The sequence below is a fragment of the Sus scrofa genome, chromosome 6, assembly GCF_054392235.1.
Source record: "Sus scrofa isolate SSC_HxYL_T2T_F1_AM1 chromosome 6, Sscrofa_HxYL_maternal_Yorkshire_Landrace_v2.0, whole genome shotgun sequence".
NCBI classification, from domain to species: Eukaryota; Metazoa; Chordata; class Mammalia; order Artiodactyla; family Suidae; genus Sus; species Sus scrofa.
The window spans coordinates 132,601,958-132,622,947 of record NC_139388.1 but is presented as its reverse complement, the minus strand read 5'-3'; the positions used below and the strand labels follow the sequence as shown (position 1 = coordinate 132,622,947).

Genomic DNA, 20,990 nt, shown 5'->3' with positions numbered 1-20,990 from the left:
AAAGCAACTGCTGATGTGGGCAGTGCTTATCCTTATTGTTTTGTGGAAGAAAAGCTTTCCGGGGCCCTTTTGAATTAGTTTTTCATTTATTATTCACTCTTAACAAACGAAGGGATTTGGTCTCTGGTTATTAAAAATTCGCATATCCGTTATTTCTTGGTGGCACAGCAAGGATCTGGTGTTGTCACTGCAGCAGCTTGGGTTGCTGCTATGGCATGGGTTCCTGGCCCAGGAACTTCTGTATAACCTGGGTGTGGCCAAAAAACAAAGAAAGAAATGACATCCAAAAAGAAAAAATGAAAGTAATAGAATTCAGGAGTTCCCATCGTGGCTCAGTGGTTAACGAATCCGACTAGGAACCATGAGGTTGCGGGTTCGATCCGTGGCCTTGTTCAGTGGGTTAAGGATCTGGTGTTGCTGTGAGCTGTGGTGTAGGTTGCAGACGTGGCTTAGATCTGTGGCTCTGGCTTAGGCCGGCGGCTACAGCTCCAATTAGACCCCTAGTCTGGGAACCTCCATATGCCGCGGGAGCAGCCCTAGAAAAGGCAAAAAGACAAAAAAAAAAAAAAAAAAATAGAATGCTACATTTTGTCTTCTAATAAGTATTTATTTTTTAGCACTAGAAGGATTTATTACTTGCAGCGAAAGAATACCAGAGATCTTTCCCAAAGCAGTGTCTCCAAATACTCATAATATTTTAAAGTTCATGCTACATTAAGTATTCAACTTTTTGTAACCACCATAATAAAAGAATTATTGGGAGTTCCTGTCATGGCTCAGCAGTTACAAACCCAGTATCCACAAGGATGCAGGTTCCATCTCTGGCATTGATCAGTGGGTTAAGGATACAGCATTGCCGTAAGCTGTGGTGCAGGTTGCAAACGTGGCTCAGATTTGGCGTTGCTGTGGCTGTGGTGTAGGCCAGCAGCTGCAGTTCCAATTTGACCCCTAGCCTGGGAACTTCCATATGCCACAGGTGCAGCCCTGAGAAGCAAAAAAAAAAAAGTTTCCTTCTTTTCTCAATTTCTAATATTTTGAATGATACTTTAAAAAACTTCCACTACTAAGCTATTAACTCGTGGTTTAGTTTTCCATTTTCAAATAATAAATTTACTAATTTTTTACATTTGCAAGAACTACCACATGCTTTTTGAAGCTCAGCTTATATCACATTTTGATCTATAAGCCTAAAACTATTTTTATAAGCCAAAAAATTGTTTAATGACCAGTAACTAACACAGTAAAAAAGACTTCATATCAAAAGTTGAACTAGAGGAGTTCCCTGGTGGCCTAGAGGTTAAGGATCAGGTGTGATCCCTGCTGTAGTGTGAGTCTGATAGCTGGCCTAGGAACTTCCACGTGCTGTGGGTGCAGCCAGAGGGGAAAAAAGCTGAACAACAGCTGAAATACGGTTAGAAATCAGAATCCCTTCATCAGAGTGGTTCTCCTCAGGGCTGATTCTGCCCCTCAGGGACACTTAGCAGGGACACATCTGGTTGCCAGCACCAGGGGACAGAGTGGAAGTGCTACTGACTTAGAGGGTAGAAGCCACGGTTCTGCTCCAGTCTTACAAGAGACAGGAAGGTCACCCCAGCAAAGAATGATTAGGCACCAAACACCAACAGAACCCCTAACATCCATGATTAAATAAGGAAGGATCCAAGCACGTGGACAGCTAGATGCGTGGTCAGCAGAGAGCACAGCCTGGAGAGAGGCCGGGTCCCAACCGCCAAGAGACATAACAAGGATCCCTGCCACATCCATTAAGCACTTTGGGGTTATGCTTATTTTCACAGTAACCAGTAATGTTTTTTAGAAAATAAATGTAGTATGCATTTTCACATTTAGATTGTTCCTGAGTCACTACGATGTTTTAACACTTAAAAGAATTAAACAGCTCTACTTGCAGTGGTGTAACAAGTTTTAATTCAAAATAGACACTCTGAAAACAATAAGTAAAAAAAAAAAAATAAACTCAAACAAGCTCTTTGAATTTACAACAGAGCACACCAACAATCACACACCAGTTTCACGATTGCCTCAAAAATGCACATTACAGCAATGACATGCAAATACTATATTTTAAAAACCCACATGGTAACATTCTGTTATTTCCCAGAGACTGTTGTATCTCCTGCATATGTTGCACAGGTGCCTCTGCTGTGTGTCACCAGCAACATGACATAAGGTCTAAACAGGCCAGTCTCTGTTACTGGTTCTGGTGCTTTATTTTATATCGTGTGACAAACCAAGGTTTAGCTGTCTAGAGGACAGTAATACACTTGAGTTGCTTATCAACACCCCGTCCCATTATCCTGGACAACTGAGGTATGGGAAAGCTCATGTCCCCACAATGAATATGTTTACCTCTAGGAAACTGTCAGAGATTTAATACACCAACCAGAAGACTAGCTCTGGTCTACTCATTTCGCCTTGTCCCCTGAACACCTGTGTTTAAATTTCAGTTAGTAGCCACACTCAGGGGTCAGTATCTTATTCCTGAGTAACACAGTCCTTCCCTTTCACTCGATTATGAAGAGGTTAGGAGGAGAGCTTGTGTGTGTTTTCAGTGTTTGTTCTAAAGGCACTAAAGATTTACTGTCTTATCTTTGAATGGAGAAAAGACTTATCACCCTATCAAAAAGAAGAGAAAAGTGTACACTGAGAAGTACTTCTGTACCTACTTTATTTGTAAAATAACTTTTGACTTGTGAGCTTAAATACCAGACCAGGTTCAGTGTATTTTTAACAAATGAAAACATTTGGTTTTCTGAGTTATAATCAAAAACAACTGTAGGGGAAACCTAAAAAAAATGTAAATCCAAATTATAATCTAATAAGCAAATACCCTGCAGAGAAGAAATCAGCATAAGTTAATGCAGTGCATCCTTAAGGAACCATACATGTCACAGGGGTGTTTACTCTTCTCTAAACATTACCATTTGCTGCTACGTGTGCTGCTAACTGAGGGAGATCAATGTCTAAATTCGCAGTTAATCAAGTGTTGTGAAACAAGCTGAAATTTCCTTAAATGAAGAACATACATAGATTTGTTTTTAATCATACGATACTGACACTACTGGAAAACAAGGCGTGCATGAAATATCAAAAGATTTAATTTACATGACAGAAGAAAAAATGAAAAATAATTGTTACAAAATCAAACTGCAGGAAACAATAAATCTGAAAGACCTATTCACTTCTTTATATAGAAGTCTTTCTGAGCACCTGAAATAAATCTAAAGAGCAGCATAAAGACCACTGAATTGATTATTTCAACGTACAGTGAAGAAAATAACATTTTTTTAAATCTCAATTGAAAAAACTAATTATCTAGTATTTTAAATTTCCTAATTTTTTTTACAAGTTTTGTGGTTCATATTCAAAGTTCAATCTATGTTTAACATTTTTAAGTTCAGACATATCAAAGCCTAAAAGTACAGACGGCTTGTGATTTTTTATTGCTTTCATGCAAATATATCTTCTTTTTCCAAAAAATGAAGCCACGTCAATCTTCCACACCCATAAGAGTGACGACAACAGCTCTATTTCCTTTTTACTGGGATACGGTCTCTTGTGGAAATAATCTCTAAGAAACTGCTTTTTTTCTTCGTAAGAACGATCTTCATATTTTTTAGGATTTAATGCTAAAATCTGAAGAGCATCATCATTAACAAGTGGTCCCTCCGTCCTGCTCTCATTCCTCTGTCTTTTAAAAGGCACAACACTTGTGACCTTTTCTGGTGTTGGGTCTGCGTCGGCATTTATGATGAGAGGTCGCTCCTCCCCATCCCTCTGGTCTTCGGCCCCAAAGTGGCCATCAGGCAGCTTTCTCTTTACAGAAAATCCCGAGTCATGGATCACCTCGCCATTGACTAAAAGCAGTTCACTGTTCTCAATAAAACTAGGCTGCACCTTAAGGTCTGAGCTGCTGTCCTTGGGAGCACTCCTGCAGCGCAGCAGATGGATGGCAATGGCTGCCAGGGTCATGTTGCCAGTGTAAACCCCACAGCAGTGGATGCACTTGAAGGCCGGAGATTTCAAAATCGTGTGGACTGTGGGTGTGATGTGGTGCCTCTCCTTCAGGTGCAGCTCATATGCCTCAGTCGTCACAAAGGTGCCAAAGCAAAAGGGGCAGGTCATCACCTGTTTGCCAGGCCTCCCAGATGCACCCTCAGTCTGGGGCCTCACTTTGATATACACGGGCACGAGCGACTTGGAGTGAATCCCAGCCAGGACAGCCAAGTAGACCTCCCGCTCCCCCAGCTCCTCCTTTGGCAAGATGGTGATGAAATCAAGGTGGGGAAACAGCAGGTTGCCGTTGGCATCGATATCCAACTGAAAACCTTTGTTACTATAATCCACAGGCAGCTTTTTCTTCCCCAGGTGCATAGTCCTACTATGCTCTGAAAGACCTTTAATATCGTGGAAAGTGCACGGGCAGAACAAGCACCCCAGGCCGTGCATCAATAAGTGGTGAATAAGCTCCTCCTCTGAGACAAAACACTTACAAGATAGACACCGAACTGTCTTCTCTCTCATCCACTTTAAAAACGGTGCACATGCTGCCAGCTTTTCTGGCTCCAGTTTTTCAGCAGATTTGGACTCACTGTGTTTATGTGCCACTTCCATGTGAACCTGGTAGACATTGGAAGGGAAGAGCTCATTGCAAACTGGACAGGTTTTCCATTGCTTCGCCTGCTTGAGCACCTGATTCGAATCTGCCACAGACGAAGAGGCCTGAACGAACATGTTCTGAGTAGCATTGACCACCACTGGCGTGGAAGGCATGTTGGCCATGGAACTGGCCATCTGTGCAGCTGTGGCTGACGGCAGGAGCTGTATGGGCATCTGGGGAGGGGCAACAGTTGCAACGCCTCCAGGTGGCACAGGCAAAGTGACGGACACCGGGGCAAGCGTGTATGTGGGAATCCCATTCACTTGCTTCCCCGTGGGTATCAGCTGTCTGAGAATAGAGCCTGATGTTAGGAAGGTGGTGTTTTGCGAAGCACCAGGTCTAACGGTCTGATTTGCAGGCAGAATGTTAGTATTCACAGACTGATTAAGCTGCAGGACCCCAGGCCTCACTGGCTGGCCTACAGGAAGAACTCCCGACACAACCGGCTGACTGAGCTGAAGAACACCAGAGTTAATACCCTGGTTGACGGGGAGAACACCTGATGAGACCGTCTGGTTGGGAGGAAGGAGCCCAGGTGGAACCACCTGGCCTGCAGGGAGGACCCTCAGCGGAACAGTCTGGCCAGGAGGGAGGCCCCGTGGTGGGACTGCCAGCCCAGTGGGGAGCACCCCTGATGGGGCGGTCTGGCCGATGGGGAGAACCCCTGACTGAACCATCTGGCCAGCAGGGAGAACCCCAGAAGTTGCTGTCTGCCCTGAAGGGATAACCCCAGCAGGGGTCATCTGTCCTGCAGGAAGGACGCCTGACGGGACTGTCCGACTCACAGAAATCACTCCCGGCGAGACTGCCTGAAGAACCCCGGGGGTGACCGAGGGGTTGACAGGAAGGATACCAGCCCCAACAGACCTATTTACTGAAAGAACTCCAGGCCCAACTGGTCTGCTTATGGGTCCAACAGGCTGGTTGAGGGGCAAAACCCCTGGACGGATGCTCTGGTTTATGGGAAGGACACTGGTTCCAACAGACTTATTTATAGGTCCAACCGGCTGACTCAAAGGCAACACTGGAGGGTTTGCTGTCTGGTTAAGAGGGACTCCGTGAGAAAGAAAGACAGGCTGAGGTGTTGAGGGTGGCAGAGTGAGGTTGCTCTGGCCCACTGGCAGAGGACTGGAGACCAGAGTCACGTGGGACTGGGCGACAGCAGGTGGAGAGTGGGTGAGGCTTCCAGAAGCGCCTGAGGCCACTGTCCCCGGCGGGGCTGGGCCCTGAACTGGCTGCACTACAGTCTGGCTCTGACTGCTCTGTGGCAAGGCAAGATGGAAGCAGGGAGATGCGGCTGGCATCCCCGGTGCGCTGCTGTTCGGTGGTACGGCCACATGCGCAGCTGGCTTTGGAGCAATATGCATTTGCTTCAAGAGTCCAGTCTTCTTAATATGTTCTGAAATCACAGACCTAAGCTTATTCTCCAAATCCCTGTGTATATCTGATGTCAAAATATGATACATTAATGCATCCTGGCTGCTGGCATTGGCATTGCATTTTTTACAGTAATACCTGTCAGACGGGGGCATCTTCTCTGCAGAAAGGGTGTCATCAGCTTTTGATTGCTCACCCACTTCCTCAGTTCTCAAGCCAAAGTAGGAGTTAATTAAGTAGTGAAAATGAGCTACCAGCACATGCTTCTTCATGCTGTAGTACAGAGTGTTTGAAAAGTTGCATTTTAAACATGTAAAACTTATAACGTCACTCCTAGATGATTTGGTTTCACCCAAAATATTCACTGTGTAGTTCTGGACTTTCCGAACAGGTGCATGAAACATTCTGAAGTGCCTTCCCACAACTTTGGGCTGAGAGGAAAACACACAGTTTGGACAAGGGATCACCAGCTCTTGGTCAATTTCATCTTCATGATAACGATGTAAATGATTTTTGAATGACGTAATCACTTTTGTGGAGTATTTACAAAGGCTACAACAGTATGGTTTTGTTCGGTATCTCTGTTAAAAGAAAAGAAAGCCAAGCATAGTTTAATAAAACTATTAGATGCTATATCTTCCATAGTTCACAGTATATGATGATTCTTTTTCTTCTAACTTGCTAGGTCTAGTACTGTGTTGTAATGGAAAAGCACACACAAATAATGTCTAAATAATACTACAGACCCTAACCACACATCACAAAACAGTATTCTTTTCTCTTTCTCAAACATTTAGAAATGTAACAACTATTCTTAGTACGTAGGCAGTACAAAAACAAGCTGGCCTAAAAACCATAGTTTGGGAGTTCCCGTCATGGCCCAGTGGTTAACGAATCCGACTAGGAACCATGAGGTTGCGGGTTCGATCCCTGCCCTTGCTCAGTGGGTTAACGATCCGGCGTTGCCGTGAGCTGTGGTGTAGGTTGCAGACGCGGCTCGGATCCCTTGTTGCTATGGCTCTGGCATAGGCTGGCGGCTACAGCTATGATTAGACCCCTAGCCTGGGAAAACTCCATATGCCGTGGGAGCGGCCCAAGAAATAGCAAAAAGACAAAAAAAAAAAAAAAAAAGAAAGAAATGGGATGAGAAAGGGAGAAAATAACTTTCTTGTGCAGAAGACTGAGTTCATTTTAATTGATAGTTAATTCCGAATATAGGACTAAGTAATGAGATTTGTAGTTTAATGGGTGGCTTGGAAACAGGATTCCAAGCAAACTATGTTTTTTTTTTCTTTTTTTTTTTTTTTTTGTTTTTTGTTTTTGGTCTTTTTGCTATTTCTTGGGCCGCTCCCGCGGCATATGGAGTTTTCCCAGGCTAGGGGTCTAATCATAGCTGTAGCCGCCAGCCTATGCCAGAGCCACAGCAACAAGGGATCCGAGCCGCGTCTGCAACCTACACCACAGCTTACGGCAACGCCGGATCGTTAACTCACTGAGCAAGGGCAGGGATCGAACCCTCAACCTCATGGTTCCTAGTCGGATTCGTTAACCACTGCGCCACGACGGGAACTCCTCATCCCATTTCTTAAGTTCCAATGTTGTTTTTACTCCATATTCCAAAACTTCAGCAATTTATCTACACAATCTGTTAAAGCCTTCATCACTGTCTTTCATTTCCCAGGTCTCTGGAGAAGGCAAGAACCAAATGGACAGTGATCACCACATGCAAGGACTCAATAAACATGTGACAAGCCTTGAAGGAAGAGGGACTGTGCCTAACTCATCGTTAACACTCCTAAGCTAAGTTTCAGGGCACAGACCATAACTCTAACAATACGGTATTTCTCTGTAAGGCAAATATGGGGAATTTGACAAGTGTGCAGCACAAGAAGAGAGATTAGGCCAACTGAGGAGCACAGGAAACCTTGCTGGTTTGTGATGACTTGAGAGCAGTAAAGTGGTGGTCTTATGATGGCCTCTGAATCCTAGAGCAGGTGCACCAGGAAACACTGGCCCTACTTTCACAAAGGAGGGAGGTATAGCATGGGCAGGTTAAACACTGGAGCAGAGGTCTTCCCACTCTGCAACACTGCCTTTAGTTATCACAGCAGCCACAGGCCACACCTATCCTACCCAGATCTGTGATCTCAAGATCACTATCTCATACACACACACACACACATATATATGTTCCCCTCCTGTGAGTCTGTCATGCAGTTTTCCTCTTAGGTCATAGGTCAGAGAAATCATCCAAACACATTCAACAACATGCTACTACTGAATCCTCAGCAACCAGAAATCCTAGGTTCTGAAACTTCAAGGAGGATCTATAATAAACTTAAGGCAACAGTCAAGCACAGATCTCAAATTTTTTTAAAAAAGTTACTATTTTTCCCCCATATTAATATCTCTGAAATCTGGGAATACCTTACAACTGACAGTTCAATGCTGCAACAGAGTTTAAGTGAAAAACTAATTTCATTAGTGGTTCATTTTTTAATGGTGCACCTTATACTCAATAAAATATTGTATTGAAAAACCAAATACTTAATGAAGATTACACTCAAAGAGTCAAGAGAACTTACTAACAAGTACATATTACTATCTGCTACTACTGAACAGATCTTTGGGTTAAGGAAAGAGTTCTTAAATATGATACCATAAATATGAACCGTAATAGGAAAAACTTGCAAACTGGACTTCATCAAAGTAAGAAATTTTCTTCTCTTTGAAAGATACTGTTTAAAAGATAAAAAAACAGCGTTCCTGTCATGGCACAGTGGAAACAAATCCGAGAGGTTTTGGGTTCCACCCCTGGCCTCGCTCAGTGGGTTAAGGATCTGGCACTGCTGTGAGCTGCGGTGTAGGTCACAGACGTGGCTCGGATCCTGTGTGGCTGTGGCTGTGGCTGGCAGCTGCAGCTCCGATTAGACCCCTAGCTTGGTAACCTCCATATGCCGAGGGTGCAGCCCTAAAAAGCAAAAAAAAAAAAAAAAAGATAAAAAGATAAGCCACAGGCAATATTTGCAAACTACATATCTAATAAAGGACATGTGTCCAGAATTCAGTGTGGACATGTTCAAGTCTCAGTAAGAAAACATATGGCCCAATTTTTAGAAAACAGGCAAAACATTTCAGTGTTGAGTACTTTAAAGTAAAGAAGGCATCCAGATGCCAAATAACACATGAAAAGATGCTCAACATGATTAATCACTGAGGAAATGCAAATTAAAACCAGAGAAGATACCACTTACACACTTATTAAAATGGAATATAAGCACAAAAATCAAATCTGGTGAGGACAGAGCAGCCAGGACTCACATCGATGGTGGGCACATACAGCCACTTTGGAAAATAGTCCAGCAGTTTGTTACAGAGATAAATATATACTTATTTACCACATATAATCCAGCAATCTCACGCCTAGGCATTTACCCAAGAGAAGTGAAGTAAATGTTCAGAAAAAACCTATATGAGAAAGTTCTAGAATAGTGATCAATGAGAAACAACCTGAGTGTGAGACTTTGGCTCACTGCAACAGAGAAAAAAAAAACAACCAAAAGAAAAGCAGAAATGAGGTGGAGTCAGGCGCTCTGGGTGCTGGTTGAAATCTCCGTCCCCATAACAGTCTGTAAGTTCCCCAATCAGCCTAAGGCTGTGCTCCTCGGATCCCACAATAGCTGGGCTCCATCACCTGATATATGTAACCTGAGCATCTCTGTCTCACACCCAAAAGTTCAACACATCTCAATTCTCTGCAGCATGAGCCACATACTCCAGCAGGATCACACAACATTTCTCCTACAGTGCCCCAAACTGTCTGTTCATAAATCCTGTTTCTCAGAGACAAATCAAGAAGGCTACCCATGGAATGAAGAGGAGTAGCAAACAACACATTCTCTACCATGCCAGTCAACAGTGGTTTCTTTTATTTCTGAATATCATATCTATTTAATAAATTCAATCTCTACTATTTCATATTGTTATTTAACATTTTATGCCAGGCTCTATTCACCGCAACAAAAACAATAGTTCTTTGTATAAAGCACTAAGAAAGTTCTACCTACTTTGTAGTGGAAATTCAACAAAATGGGGAGTTCTGTTGTGGTGCAGTAGAAACGAATCTGACTAGGAACCATGAGGTTGCGGGTTCGATCCCTGGCCTCACTCAGTGGGTTAAGGATCCGGCGTTGCTGTGACCTATGGTATATAGGTCGCAGACATAGCTCGGATCCTGTTTTGCTATGGCTGTGGCATAGGCCAGCAGGTGTAGTTCTGATTAGACCCCTAGCCTGGGAACCTCCATATGCCCTGAGTGCTGCCGTAAAAAGAAAAAAAAATGTTTCTGTATGAAAAGTATATAGTTCTATATTATATGGCATGTTACATTATAGGCTTTTTCAAGAATTCAAATGAGAAAAATTAGTGAGGCCCAAGAAAATATTCATGAAGTCAAGGTCTTCAGAACAAGGCATATTTGAAAAACCATGAGGTACTGCTACTGCGAGAGGTAATAACCAAATCAAAGCGGTTTCAAGAAATCTTCTGTCTGTTGGTAGAGAGGGGGGTGTTGGGTCCAGGAGGGCAAGAAACACAAAGGCAGAAAAGTGGGACTCCATAAGACAACCTGACAATAAGTATGTTTTTAAATAAAATTTTGACAGTAAAGGAGTTCCCATCGTGGCGCAGTGGTTAACGAATCCGACTAGAACCATGAGGTTGTGGGATTGGTTCCTGGCCTTGTTCAGTGGGTTAAGGATCCGGCATTGCCATGAGCTGTGGTGCAGGTCGCAGACATGGCTCAGATCCCCCGTTGCTGTGGCGTAGGCTGGTGGCTACAACTCCAATTGGACCCCTAGCCTGGGAACCTCTATATGCCGTGAGAGCGGCCCAAGAAATGGCAAAAAGACAAACAAACAAAAAAACAAACAAAAAACTGTTTTCCCTGCACTCCACAAGGCTCTTCAACCTCCTGGACCCCATTTATCAATGAAGAGCCAGATGCCCAGAAGGATGAGTGGCTTCCTGGGAGGTTAAACGAATAAGACAAAAAAAAAAAATTGACAGTAAAATAACTGACTAGTTACCACAATTTTTTTAAGCCCAAATTCCCAAGGCCAACAAGATTTGGACAAATGGGGGGAAGGTGGGGGCAGTGGCGAGGGGGAGACAGTTACGTCAAATCTGGGGCATGCTGAGTTTGATACTGATGAAGGTGCTAATTTAATGGAGGGTGGTAGGAATGGTTTTCCAGAAAACAGTTTAATAAGGAGACATTAGTGGTATGTCACATATTTTTGCTTGAATCTGCAAAGTGTGAGCTTTTGATTATCATATATTATTTTCCCTTATTCAAAGAACCATATTTTTACTTTAATTTCTGAAACCAGGATGCACCCTCATTGTATACACTTATATGTCACTACCATTTCTTTTTACTCAGAATAGTTATGTAAATCAGAAGCCCTTTGTACATCAGTGGCATCTAATAATCAAAGACAAACAGTTTCACTATATCACTTTATCAACTTCATATTCAGAAAACTCTCAAAGTAACAATAATCCTATATTATATTACAAACCATTTAACTTCGTTTTCCTTTTTACTCCCCTGAATATTTACACTACACCTCCCTCCTGTTCCCATCCATCCAGCTCCAACCCCAATACACATGATGTCCCTCAGAACTGACACCCATCTCCAAGTTCTAAGGAAACATGAAAATAAAAAGTAAAAATACATACCACTTTCTTTCCAGAAGGTTCCCAGAGAGAAATATCTCCCCATGATGTGTTATAAAAGTACTTCTCTCCTGGATCAAAGCTTTTAAGGTCCTTTCAAAAAGGGAGAAAAAGAGAGATCATTATGAAATTTCAGAAGATAAATATTTATTTAGAACCTGACGGCATTACTTGCCACCTAAGAAGAAATCTACCTAGGAAAAGTGAAATGAAAATGCAGCCCATGGCAAATTGTGACCAAGTTCCCATCAAGTTAGAAACCTGGGGAAAATACTGAAATAATTCAAGTTGATATTAAAGGTTTTTTTTGTTTGGTTGGTTGGTTTTTGTCTTTTTGCCTTTTCTAGGGCCGCTTCCTGTGGCATATGGAGGTTCCCAGGCTAGGGGTCAAATCAGAGCTATAGCCACCGGCCTACGCCAGAGCCATAGCAACATGGGATCCAAGCCTCATCTGCAACCTACACCACAGCTTACAGCAACGCCGGATGCTTAACCCACTGAATGGGGCTAGGGATTGAACCCGCAACCTCATAGTTCCTAGTCAGATTTGTTAACCACTGCGCCACAAAGGGAACTCCATAAAGTTTTATAAGAAATTTATAAGAAATAGTTTTATAAGAAATAAACAGACAAGATTTCCCACAAGTAATTTCTGAAAGAGAGACACTGCATGAGCAGACACTGTCTCCCATCAGTGGTGAACATGGTCAGAAGAATGCCAGGTGGATATGAAGCAGGGCTGCAGTGTGTGGCCAACAGGACTGGGAGAGAAGGAAGACAGAAAGGGACAAAACTGAGACCCTAACAAGATGCATGGGGTCCAGAATGAATTCTGGTTCCAACAAACTGAGTACGAAAAATATTTGGGGGAAACTGGAGAAATCTGAATATGGACTGGGTACAAGATGAACGATTAATGACACAGAAAGATGAAGGTAACTGAAAAAAGCAAGTAATAAAGTATGATCAATACGAGCTCATTGTGGCAAACACTACACACGTGTGTATTTACATACAGAAAGAGAAGACTAAACAATAAAGCGTTAATAGTGGTAATCTCTGAATGGTAGAAACATGGCACTTAATATTTTCATTTTCTAAAGAAAAGACTACCTGTGTTTCCTACTCTCCCTTTTTTTTTGGCCACATTCGTGGCATGTGGAAGTTCCCAGGCTGAGGATCAAACCCACACCTCTGCAGCAACCAGAGACAGTGCAGTCAGACTCTTAACCCATTGCACAATGGCAGGAACTCCTCTAGGTATTTTTTTTTGTTACAGATTTCTATTTATTTTTTTATTTTTTTTTATTTTTTTTTTTGTCTTTTTGCTATTTCTTGGGCCGCTCCTGCGGCACATGGAGGTTCCCAGGCTAGGGGTCGAATCGGAGCTGTAGCTGCCGGCCTACACCAGAGCCACAGCAACGTGGGATCCGAGCTGCGTCTGCGACCTACACCACAGTTCACGGCAACGCTGGATCGTTAACCCACTGAGCAAGGGCAGGGACCGAACCCGCAACCTTTTGGTTCCTAGTCGGATTCGTTAACCACTGCGCCATGACGGGAACTCCCAGATTTCTATTTAATTTTGCTTTGGTCAGAGACGAAACGAGAAAACTCCGGATTACTTGTATTTTCTAACCTCCATAGTTTTTATTATTGTTTTTTAAAATAATTAAAGATTATTTCAATATAAAAAGAATCAGTTAAGCCAGAGAATGACAGTTAATATAACATTTGCCTTTGAATATGCTAATGCACTGCTACCAAGTCAATTCAGAACTAAAGTTCTAATTATCACAAGGATTTAAAACTGGAAAAATATGTATTTATTGTGAGATTTATAATATATATAGAAGTAAATATATGACAACAATAGTACAAAGGCTGGAAGGGGAAATGAAAGCATACTGTTTTCAGGTTCTATACTATGTGTGAAGTAGTATTATATTAGGAAGGTATCACAAATGTAGTAGGGATCCTGTTGTGCAGCACTGGGAACTATGTCTAGTCACTTATGATGGAGCATGATAATGTGAGAAATAGAATGTATACATGTATGTGTAACTAGGTCACCATGTTGTACAGTAGAAAAAAAAATGTATTGGAGAAATAACAATTAAAAAAAAATGTATGTAGGAGTTCCTGTCTTAGAGCAGCAGAAACGAATCTGACTAGTACCCATGAGGGAACAGGTTTGATCCCCAGCCTCGCTCAGTGGGTTGAGGATCCAGCATTGCTGTGGCTGTGGTATAGGCTGGCAGCTCCGATTCAATCCCTAGCCTGGGAACTTCCATATGCCGTGAATGCGGTCCTAAAAAGCAAAAAAAAAAAAACAAGAAAAGAAATACATGTATAGCTGGAATTCCCATTGTGGCTCAGCAGGTTAAGGACCCACATTTTCTCTGTGAAGATGCGGATTCTATTTCTGACCTCACTCAATGGGTTATGGATCCAGCACTGCCACAACCTATAGCGTAGGTCACAGAAGCGGCTCAGATCCAGTGTGGCCATGCCTGTGGCGTAGCCCCAGTTGCAGTTCCAAATAGACCCCCAGCCTAGAAACTTCTATATGCTACAGGTGTGGCCGTAAAAACGAACAACAAAAGAGTATATATAGCTAATAAACCAAAAACAGAGATAAAATGGAATCATAAGAAATATTAATCCAAACAAAAAAGAATTAAAAAGGAACAAAGAGCAGACGTGACAGGTAAAAACAAACAGCAAGATGGAGATTTAAACCCAAGTCAACAATCACATTAAATAACAACAGCTGATAAACTTTTTCTGTAAAAAGTCAGATAACAAATATTTAAGGCTTTGCCAGCCATGTAATCTCTGATACAACTACTGAATCCCACCATTGTGTACAAAAGCAGCCACGGACTTTATCAAACATTAATAAGGACAGCTTCATTCCAAGAAAGTTTATTTACAGCAAGACAGATTTGTCCCACAAGCCATAGTTTGCTTACCTCTGGTCTAAATAATCAAATAAGAGATAGAGAATATCGGAGTTCCCATCATGGCGCAGCAGAAACGAATCCAACTAGGAACCATGAGGTTTCGGGTTCGATCCCTGGCCTCACTCAGTGGGTTAAGGATCTGGCGTTGCCGTGAGCTGTGGTATAGGTCGCAGATGCGGCTCGGAACTGGCGTTGCTGTGGCTCTGGCATAGGCCAGCAGCCATAGCTCTGATTAGACCCCTAGCCTGGGAACCTCCATATGCCGCTGGTGCAGCCTTGAAAAGACAAAAGACCAAAAAAAAAAAATGAGAGAGAATATCAGATGGGGTGAAAAAAAAAAGATCCAATTACATGTTGTCTACAACACTTTAAATACAAAAACATGGTGAGTTCCCACTGTGGCATAGTGGGTTAAGAATCCAACTGCAGTAACTCATGTCTTTGTGGAGGTGTGGGTTCAATCCCCAGCCCAGCACAGTGGGTTAAAAGACTCAGCATTGCCACAGTTGTGGCTCAGGTCGCAGCTGCAGCTCAGATTGAATCTCTGACCCAGTAACTTCCATATGCTGTGAGTGTGGCCATAGGAAAATAAAAATACAAATAAAATTTTAAAAATAAAAAAATAAGGACAGGTTAAAGGTAAAAAGATGAAAAAGGATATGTCATGAGACCACTAATCAAAAGAAAGCTCAAGGAGCTATATTAATAAGAATAAAAGTAGATTTCAGGGTGGTAAGAATATTAACATGGATAGAATGTCATTTCATAATGACAATGGGGTCTATTCATCAACAGAACATAACAATCCTAAATGTGTTTGCACTGTACAGTGTTTCAAACATATGAAGCAAAAACTGACTGAACTAAGAAGAGAAATAATCAAATCCAAAATTACAGTTGAGGACTTCAACACTCATTTCTCAATAACTGATAGAACAACTCCACACAAATCAGGAAGGAGAGGGAAGACTGAATTGCAAACTGACCTGACATTTATGGAACTCGCTACCCAGCAAAAGACACACGAAACACTTCCCAAGAGATCTTAAGCGGAGTCACAAAATAAATGTTGATAAATTAAAAGGACTGAAGTAATTACAAAGTTCAGGCTCTGACCAAAGCAAAATTAAATAGAAATCTGTAACAAAATGATAACTAGAGGAGTTCCCTCATGCCTTAGTGTGTTGAGGATCTGGAGTCATCATTGCTGTGGCTCTGGTTATAACTGTGGCACAGGTTCAGTCCCTGGCATGGGAACTTCTACATGCCAAGGGCAGGGTTAAAAACAAACAAACATACAAACAAAAAATTCTAGAAAATCCCCAAATTTCTAGAAATTAAACACACTTCTTAATATCCATGAATCAAAGAAATCACAAGGGAGGAGTTCCCGTCGTGGCACAGTGGTTAACGAATCCGACTAGGAACCATGAGGTTGCGGGTTCGGTCCCTGCCCTTGCTCAGCGGGTTAAGGATCCGGCATTGCCGTGAGCTGTGGTGTAGGTCGTAGACGCAGCTCGGATCCCACGTTGCTGTGGCTCTGGTGTAGGCCGGCAGCTACAGTTCCGATTCGACCCCTAGCCTGGGAACATCCATATGCAGCAGGAGCTGCCCAAGAAATAGCAAAAAGACCAAAAAAAAAAAAAAAAAAAAAAGAAAAAAAGAAATCACAAGGGAAATTAGAAAATATTTTAAACTGAATGGAGACACAATATACCAAATTTGAAGAACACAGCTAAAGTAGTAGTTAACATAAAATTGATGGCATTAAATAATTAGAAAACAAAGAACTTTAAAAAAGCAGTGATCTAAACTGCCACCTTAAGAAGCCAAATAAACTAGAGTTCCCATCATGGCTCAGCAGTAACGAACCTGACTAGTATCCATGAGGACACGGGTTTGATACCTGGCCTCACTCAGTGGGTTAAGGATCCAGCATTGCTGTGGCTGTGGTGTAGACTGGCAGCTGCAGCTCCGATTTGACCCCTGGCCGGAGAACTTTCATATGCCGCACATGCGCACCTTAAAAAAAAAAAGAAAAAAAGAAAGAAAAAGAATGATGGGTAAAGATATAAATGTATGTGTGTTCATTTTGTAGAATTTAGGTGGTAAGTACAAAGGTATTCACTGTAAAACTTTCTGTAGGCTTCAATTTGTCATAAGAAAATACTGAAAAAGGAAGGAAAATAGTAATGCTCTAGCAAGGAGTGCCTTCCATTGTCAGACACAGCAAAAAAAAAGAGCTAGTAAGAAAAAAAACACAATTATTAAGAAATAAATGGAGTAACAATATTTCAATATATTTTTGCAGGTAAGATGTAGAAACATAGGCTAATACATTTTTAAAAATCTGTTTATATATATATATATTTATGTCTCAGAAGATTGTCACAGGGGACAGGGGAGTGCAGAGCACTCTTTTTTTAAAGCTTCCCTGACTCAGATGGAGCACCCCCAAATTTGTAAACATTGGTTTAAATGTCCCGATCTAATCTCTAACTTGATGCACAGAAGGGCATAAGTTGCCTCAGAAATGGCAGCTCTGAGCAGAACAGCATAGAAAGTGATATGGCCACAAGTGCAGCCATAAAAAGAAAGTGAGGTGGTGCAGTGCAGCGAAGAAGCAAGGAGGAGAGCAACCACACTTCTCCACCAAAGGCAGACTCTCCTGGTGGGTTTCTAAGGTGCGGGAAGAATGGTACTACCTCAAGGGAGTGTGTCAGAGTCACAAGGATGCAACAGAGGATAGATATGAAAAAAGGGTTACAAGGTAATAACCTTCAAGTCAACAGAAAGACAAAAATGACCATGGATCCAAGTTTCTACTAGATGGTGAACATTAACTCCTCCTATTTCATCTTTCCTCAATAAACCTGATAGATACTTTGAAACTCTAACCTAGGGAACTTCTTTATCTTTTTTCCTCGACTGTTTCTTTAACATCAAAGGTTTCTGGCCTTCATGTGACAGTATTTGTATTTCCGATAGCTATTAATTGAGAAAACACAGGATGACAAAAGCTGCTAGGAACAACAATACTTTTAAATAAATTTAGGTAGTATTATTTCAGTATCTATGAATATTTGATATATAACATTTGATACATAACATTTGATATACAATGGGAGAGACTACTTTCAGTTCTCAAACAATGTTTCATTTACCTGTGAATTTTCAGCCACCAGAGAAATAGTAATAATTCCCTAATAACTTCATGATTCCTCAAGGGTCCATGGCATATTGGAAGTCTCTACTCCAGGCGATACACACGTCATACACAGAAAGAACATCCAGCATCTCTTTCACTTCCCACTGAATACGTGTGTGTGTGTGTGTGTGTTTTAAATCAAGCAACCCAGGGGGTAGTTTCTTCTACATTTTAATAAGATTGAAGGGATAGGACTGCCTAACTAAGTTGATCAAGCAACAACAAAAAAATTGTCAGGACTGACCCCTGCTGTGTATATAGTACACTCAAGACATGCCAAACATTCTCCCAGCACTAGTTTTGAAAAGAAACTTCTTGTAAGATTTTACAGGGAGAAATCTGAGTAAAATAATGAAGGTAATCGAAAACATACTAAGGGCAATGCAGTAGAAAGTTTCCTATAACTATTTTACAGCATTAAAATATAATTCAAAGTAAGCTCATGTGATTTGGAGTTCCCATCGTGGCACAAACGCGGCTCGATGGCGTTGCTGTGGCATAGGCCAAGAGCTGTAGCTCCAACTAGACCCCTAGCCTGGGAACCTCCATATGCTTCGGGTGCGGCCCTAAAAAGCAAAACAACAACAACAACAACAAAATCAAATGAAGCTCCGAAGCTCATGTGATTTAACTCCCAGCTTCCTGGTGTTAGCAACTGAACAGACTGCACATCAAAATTAAATTGACCTGGGAACTACACAAAGATAAATAAAAGAGAATCAAAGAAACCAAAAGCTGTTTCTTTGAAAAGATCAACAAAATTTACCAAATGCTTAGCTAGACTGACAGAAAATAGAAGATAAAAGTAAGTAAATCAGGAGTTCCTGTTGTGGCTCAGCAGAAACAAACTCAACTTTATATCCATGAGGATACAAGTTCGATCCCTGGCCTTGCTCAGTGGGTGAGGGATCCAGTGCTGCCTGGAGCTGTGGTGTAGCTTTCAGATGTGGCTTGGATCCCAAGCTGCTGTCGCACAGGCTGGCAGCTGAAGATCCAGTTGGCTCCCGAGCCTGGGAACTACCAGATGCAGCAGATGCGGCCCTAAAAAGACCAAAAAAAAAAAGTAAAATCAGAAGTGAAAGTGGGCACATCACAACTGACTTTACAGAAATAAAAGAAGAGAATACCATAACAGTTATATACAAACAAAATAGATAAACTCAATGAAATGGACAAACTGCTAGAAACACAGTAATTAACCAAGCTGATTCAAGAAATAAGAAAATTTCAACAGACTTATAACATGTACAGACTGAAATAGTAATCAAAACCATCAAAACAAAGAAAATTCCAGGACCAGATGACTTCACTGGCAAATTCTACCAAATGTATAGACAATTAACACCAGTTCTTCTCAAACTCTTCTCCTCAAAATCGAAGAGGAGGTAACACTCCTCCTCAAAATCGAAGAGGAGGTCATTTTATTTGACCAGCATTACCCTAATGCCGGAGCCAAATAAAGACATCACAAGAAAAAAATTTTTCAAAAATTCCTTATGAATAAAAATGAAAACTCCTTAACAGACTACTAGCAAACAAAACCCTACAGTATATTAAAGATTCTACACTATGACCAAATGGAATTTACACCAGGAATACTAGTGGCCTTCAGCATAAGAAAAACCAATGTACTATACCAACACTCAAAGAACAAAGGGGGAAAAAAAAAAGTCATCTCAACTGAGAGAAAGCATCTGACAAAATCCACACCTTTTTTTTTTTTTTTTTTTTGTCTTTTTAGGGCCACACCTGTGGAATACGGAGGTTCCCAGGCTAGGGGTCGAATTGGAGCTGTAGCCGCCAGCCTATGCCACAGCCGCAGCAATGCCAGATCCGAGCCGCATCTGCGACCTACACCACAGCTCGCAGCAATGCCTGATCCCTAACTCACTGAGCAAGGCCAGGGATCGAACCCGCAACCTCATGGTTCCTAGTCAGATTCGTTTCCATTGCACCACGATAACTCCAAAATCCACACATTTTCATTACTTACAAAACATTCAAAATACCAGAACATCTTCTTCAACATAAGCATTTATGAAAGGCATAATACCTAACAGTGAAAGACTAAAAGCTTTCCCCCTAAGATTGGGAAAACAAGACAAGGATGCCTGCTTTTACCACTGCCATTCGACATTGTACTGGAGTCTTAGCCAGAGTTATTAGGCAAGAAAAACAAATAAAAGGAATTCACATTAGAATGGAAGAAATATATATATATATTTAAATAATGCCTAAGAATCCACAGAAAGCTACCCCAGGTAATGAAAAATTGCGGGGTACACAAAACATGCAGATACTAGTTGTGTTTTTATACATGTGTAATGAAAAATCTGAAAAGGAAATAAAGAAAACAATTTCATTTAAATCCCTTCTAGGAGTTCTGCTGTGGTGCAGCAGGTTAAGGATCCAGCATTGTCTCTGCAGCAGCTGGAGTTCGATCCCTGGCCTGGGGCAGTGGGTTAAGGATCTAGCATTGCCACAGTTGTGGCATAGGTCACAGCTGTGGTTTGGATTTGATTCCTGGGGCTTCCATATGCTGCAAGTACAGCCATAAAAATAAACAGATAGATATATAAATATCATCTAAAATAATCAAATGCCTTGATATTAATTTAACCAAGCAGGTGAAGGTATTGTACACTGACATCTACAAAACATTACTGAAAGACATTAAAAGACCAAAACAAATAGAAAGTCATCCTATTGTTTATGGGTAAGAATACTGCTAAGATGTTAATAATATCCAAAATGACCTACAATACAATCCTCATCAAAATTCTAACAAACTCTTGCAAAAATGGAAACATCAATCCTTAAATTCACATGAAGAGCCAAAACAATACTGGAGGAAAGAAAAAAAAAGAACAAAGTTAGAAGGAGTTCCCTTCATGGCTCAGCGGTTAACAAGCCCAACTAGGATCCATGAGGACATGGGTTCGAGCCCTGGCCTCACTAAGTGGGTTAAGGATCCAGCATTGCCATGAGCTGTGGTGTAGGCTGCAGACGAGGCTCAGAT

At 41.6% G+C, this 20,990-nt stretch overlaps 1 protein-coding gene across 11 annotated transcripts in view; it reads right to left on the bottom strand.

The window, feature by feature from the left end:
• Positions 1 to 1,903: 1,903 nt before the first annotated feature.
• ADNP2 (ADNP homeobox 2) overlaps positions 1,904 to 20,990 on the bottom strand; it is a 41,810-nt gene continuing 22,723 nt past the window's right edge. For 10 of the 11 annotated variants that reach the window (XM_084964545.1, XM_003122295.7, XM_084964548.1 and 7 more), the window contains 2 exons: positions 11,801 to 11,890; positions 1,904 to 6,636 (listed from right to left, as the gene is read on the bottom strand). In XM_084964545.1, coding sequence (XP_084820671.1) covers positions 3,361 to 6,636; positions 11,801 to 11,890 — 3,366 coding nt within the window. In that variant the 3' untranslated portion in view covers positions 1,904 to 3,360. Of the gene's footprint in view, positions 6,956 to 7,616; positions 8,989 to 11,800; positions 11,891 to 20,990 lie in introns of those variants that run through there. The other variant, XM_084964551.1, reaches the window with a different exon arrangement.